Raw genomic sequence first — 4,674 nt, forward strand, 5'->3', positions numbered from 1 at the left:
CTGAATCTGAGCAATTGCAATAGGTACGTATCCATGTTTTAGTGATCGTGTCAAATTGTCAATGTCCATGAGCTTAGGCCTTGTTTGGTTCACGGAAGGGAAATCAATTCCCTTGTCTTTCCCGTGGGGAAGGAAAACTAAAATTCCTGTCAGATTTCCTTTCCTGTGTTTGGTAAAGCAGGGAAAGCATCCATGAAAGACCATTTGATTTCCCTTCCGATGTTTGGTTGGTGCAGGAAAGGAAAGTAAAAATATATCAATGTTTCAATAATACCCATCTATTTTAAAATAAAAACAACATAGAATGAACTTTCAACACTACTAAGAGTACTCAAGCAATTAATGCTGGGGTATTATTGTCCAAAATTATTGCAATTAATGCTGGGAAATGGGATGGGAAACTCAATCCCATGAAGTTTGAGTGGAATGAGTTTACCCCCAACTTTCCCCTATGTTAGGAAAGCATTTCCGGACTTTGTGGTTACCAAACAAAGGAAATGAATAACTTTCCTTTCCCAAGTCCTCAAATCCGCGAAACAAACGAGGCCTTAATTTAGTAAATAAGGAATTGAATTGGTATACACTCGATGACCTATTTAACAATACATAAATTTTACATCATCTATTTATTCTATTAGACGAGGGGCATTATGAAAAAATTAAGGAGGTGCAGATAGCATTAGGGTTTTTGTCTATTTACCTCATTTTAAGAGATTTTTTTCCCACTTACCCCATTAAGTTTTTTTAATTCTCTCTTACCCAAAACACTCTAAGGAGGTCTTCCCTAATACCACATTCAGATTTTTTTTTTGTTTTTTAATTTTTTTTAATACCATTTTACCCTTACCCCTTTGTTACTTAGAGAGAGAGAGAGAGAGAGAGAAAATGGAAGAGAGAGAAACCATGAGAGACTTCGTCAGAGTCCGGTCACCGGCCGTTGGAATCCGGTCACCGGCCTATCAACTTTTGCAGGAATCAGGTCAATGTTCGCCGGATTCCGGTTACCTGCCGCTGCCCACCGGAATTTGCTGAAAATCTCACCGGAAAGTTTTTTTGCACCCAATAGACATCTATTGCCCCCTAATAGACTTCTATTGCCCTCAATAGACGACTATCAGCCATGTCCCCCCAATAGAACTTTCGGTAGCCGGAATAGGAACTAATCTTCCTAAAATTAGACAAATAAAACTTTGATTAAAGAAAAAAACGAAGTAATTATATCAATTTTAAAATGTCTATTGCCCCCCAATAGACATTTCGATTACCAAAATGAGAACTAATTTTTCTAAACTACACAAATATAACTTTGATTAAAGAAAAAAAAGAGAAGATTACATTAATTCAAAATGTCTATTGCCCCCCATTAGACATCTATTTGGGCAATAGACATCTATTGCCCCTCAATAGACCTGTATTAGCCTTGACATAACACATTTTGTATCTTGTTACTCCAATAATTTACATTTTATATTACCAAAATTTCTCCTTCTGAAAACAAGAATTACCAAATAAGTACTACTGTGTATATGCGTTGTACTATAAAAACAATGGCCACTTACAAAGCACATCTCTAACAACAGCCAAGTTGAGCTCAGAGTCATCTCCAATCATTGAACAAAGAAACTGTTTAGCTTCCTCTTCCCCACTAGCATCTCCATTTTTTGAACCACTGAGCTTCGTCATCCTCGACCTCACATTCTCTTTGCCCAACACATTCAAAACCGTTCCGGCCGACGCAACCACCCTCTTCTGCTTATTCCTAAAACCCCTCTCGCTCACTAAATTCTGAACACAACCCAACTCAAACCCCTCGGACGAACCCGGCCCGGAAGTTGAGCCCGTATCAGATTCGGACACGCCGCTGGACAAGGAACTCGTGAACTGATCGTCGGAGCCGGTATCAAAACTGGAAACGCCGCTCAACGTGAAGCTCGTGAATGGCTCGTCTGAGGTGTCTACCAGAGACTGGACCAAAATCTCGGCGCCCTTGTTCGGGTGGCCTTTGGCTTCGCGAAAGGCCGAAACGGCGTCATCGACTAAGACCGAAGAGAAGGCCTCCGTCAGCATGGCCACTACCTTCTGCTCGGCGTCGTCTTTGGGGGAGCGGCCGGCTTCGGATCTGCCGGCGAGCTCTTCTTCCTTCTCCTCCTCGTCTGCTTCTTCATCGTCAACGATAAGAACAGTTTCTTGTTCTTGCGGCCCTCCTCCTTCTGCTCGATGTGCTCCTCGACGGTGAGCTCCTACGCCGTGGTGGACCCATCTCCTCATAGCGCACCACCTGCTCGGTGAGCTTGGCCAAGTAGACGTGCTAGTCTCTGGTTAGGTTATCAGGGATGGAGGACGCCATTGAAGAGAGAGAGAGAGAGAGAGAGAGAGAGAGAGAGAGAGGGGGGGGGGATGAGAGAGATCGATGTTTGAGTGGCATGATGGTAGTTTGTTAATTAGATTAAGGGCAAAATGGTCATTTGATTTTAAATTGGGTTAGTGGGAACAAAAATATGTTACTGGGGTAAGTGAGATAATTTTGGCTGATTTTGATGCTATTGGTCGAGAACCCTATTAATTATTTGTAAAAGTAAATTGGAGGTCTTGTACCAAAAAATAAAAATAAATTGGAGGTCTATTAAATGGAGAGGTCTAATAAATGCCAATTTTAGAGGTATGAATAGAAACTAAAAAAAAAAAACAATAATGTTAAAGTAAAAATGAGATGGAATTGGTCTACTCATTTCATTCCATAGTCCCTTTATATAGGGATAGAATTACAACGGAAATATGAATTACATTAAATACATTGAATGCTGATTGATCTTTAATCGTGCTGATTGATGGTAATCATTGATTCCTTGATTCCCTCTCCGTCAGTTGCTTTGACGAAGGCACATAATCTGTTTTTCCTTTAACACTCCCCCTTGTGCCAAGTCAAAGACGAAATGGTGCATGAGTTGTTGCCTCACTAAAAACCTTGCCAAGTAACAAAAAACCATGTGGGACAAAAAATACACCTTGGTCGAAGGAAAAGAGCCCAACGCACCTTTTACATTTGAGTATGACATGTGTGTGTTAGACTCCCCCTGACGTCTACACCTCCCCCTGATACTTACATTAATCAGGGGAGCTTGAAAAGTCTTCGCATTCCTATGCTCTTCACATGTTTCTCAAATATGGCCTTAGGCAAGGATTTGGTGAACAAATCTACCACATTCTCCTCGGACCTTACTTGATTCACTTGAATCTTGAGGAGAGCATGTTGTTGCTGATTGTAGAAAAACTTTGGCGATATGTGTTTTGTGTTATCACTCTTGATATAACCTAGCTTCATCTGTTCAATGCAAGCTGCATTATCTTCATAAATGCAAGTAGGCACTTCAGTGGTAGAACTCAAACCACTAGTCCCTCGAATATGTGTAATGATAGCTCTTAACCATATACACTCACGAACCGCCTCATGTAGAGCAATGATCTCTGAGTGGTTTGAGGAGGTAGCCACAAGGGTTTGCTTGGTTGATCTCTAAGATATCGCCGTGTTCCCAATGGTAAATACATAACCAGTTTGGAAACGACCTTTATGTGGGTCAGAGAGGTACCCAGTATCAGCAAAACCAACCAAAACGTCATTTGGCGTTTCGGTGTAGGGAGTGGCGCTCTCGCCATCAACATTTCCTTTAGGGATTGCAGTTCCATCTGCGATCCCTCTTGTCTCTCTGTAGGGAAAGAACAGTCCCAAGTCAATGGTTCCTTTTAGGTATCGAAAATGTTCTTGATACCATTCCAGTGACGTTGCGTTGGCGCTGAGCTAAATCTAGCTAACAAATTTACTGAGAATGCAATGTCTGGTCGAGTACATTGAGCTAAGTACAATAATGTGCCTATTGCATTTAGATAGGGAATTTCAGCTCCCAACACCATTTCGTCATCTTCCTTTGGACGAAATGGATCTTTCTTTGCATCCAATCTTCGACCGATCATGGGAGTACTAGCAGGATGCGCTTTGTCCATGTTAAATTGCCTGACTTTTGGACATACGCAGACTGGTGGATTAGTATTCCACAAACTCGGTGTTTTAGTTCAAGGCCTAGATAGAATCGAGTTTTCCCAAGATCCTTCATCTCAAATTCGGATTTCAAGTAGCTTGCGGTTTCTCTTATTTCATCAAGAGTACCTATTATGTTCATATCATCGACATATATAGCTACAATTGCAAATCTGGAACTTGTTTTCTTTATGAATACGCAGGGGCATACTTCATCGTTCTTATATCCCTTCCCAATCAAGTAGTCACTTAGATGGGTATACCACATCCGCCTGGATTATTTTAATTAGTAAAGTGAGCATTTCAACCTAGTTGCAAACACACTCCGTGGTTTAGAGACACTTGACTTGGGTAATGTAAGGCCATCAGGCACTTTCATATATATCTCTGAATCTAGATCCCCATAGAGATATGCAGTAACCACATCTATGAGCTGCATTTCCATTTCTTTGGAAACTACTAAGCTAACTAAGTAACGGAACTTTATAACGTCCATTTTGGGAGAGAATGTCTCCTCGTAGTCAATTCCAGGGCGTTGTGAGAAACCTTGCGCCACAAGGCGAGCTTTGTACCTTAGGACTTCATTCTTCTCATTATGCTTTCTGACAAAGGTCCATTTATGTCCTACAGGCTTTACACTT

The 4,674-nt window shown here is 41.2% G+C and overlaps 1 protein-coding gene across 1 annotated transcript; it reads right to left on the minus strand.

The window, feature by feature from the left end:
- Positions 1-1,536: 1,536 nt before the first annotated feature.
- LOC112183953 (SMR domain-containing protein At5g58720-like) lies at positions 1,537-2,268 on the minus strand. The gene has a single exon (XM_040513310.1). It carries the CDS (start codon positions 2,266-2,268, stop codon positions 1,537-1,539), a length of 732 nt encoding a protein of 243 aa, XP_040369244.1.
- Positions 2,269-4,674: the final 2,406 nt, after the last annotated feature.

This window comes from Rosa chinensis, chromosome 2, assembly GCF_002994745.2.
Source record: "Rosa chinensis cultivar Old Blush chromosome 2, RchiOBHm-V2, whole genome shotgun sequence".
Classification (NCBI taxonomy): Eukaryota; Viridiplantae; Streptophyta; class Magnoliopsida; order Rosales; family Rosaceae; genus Rosa; species Rosa chinensis.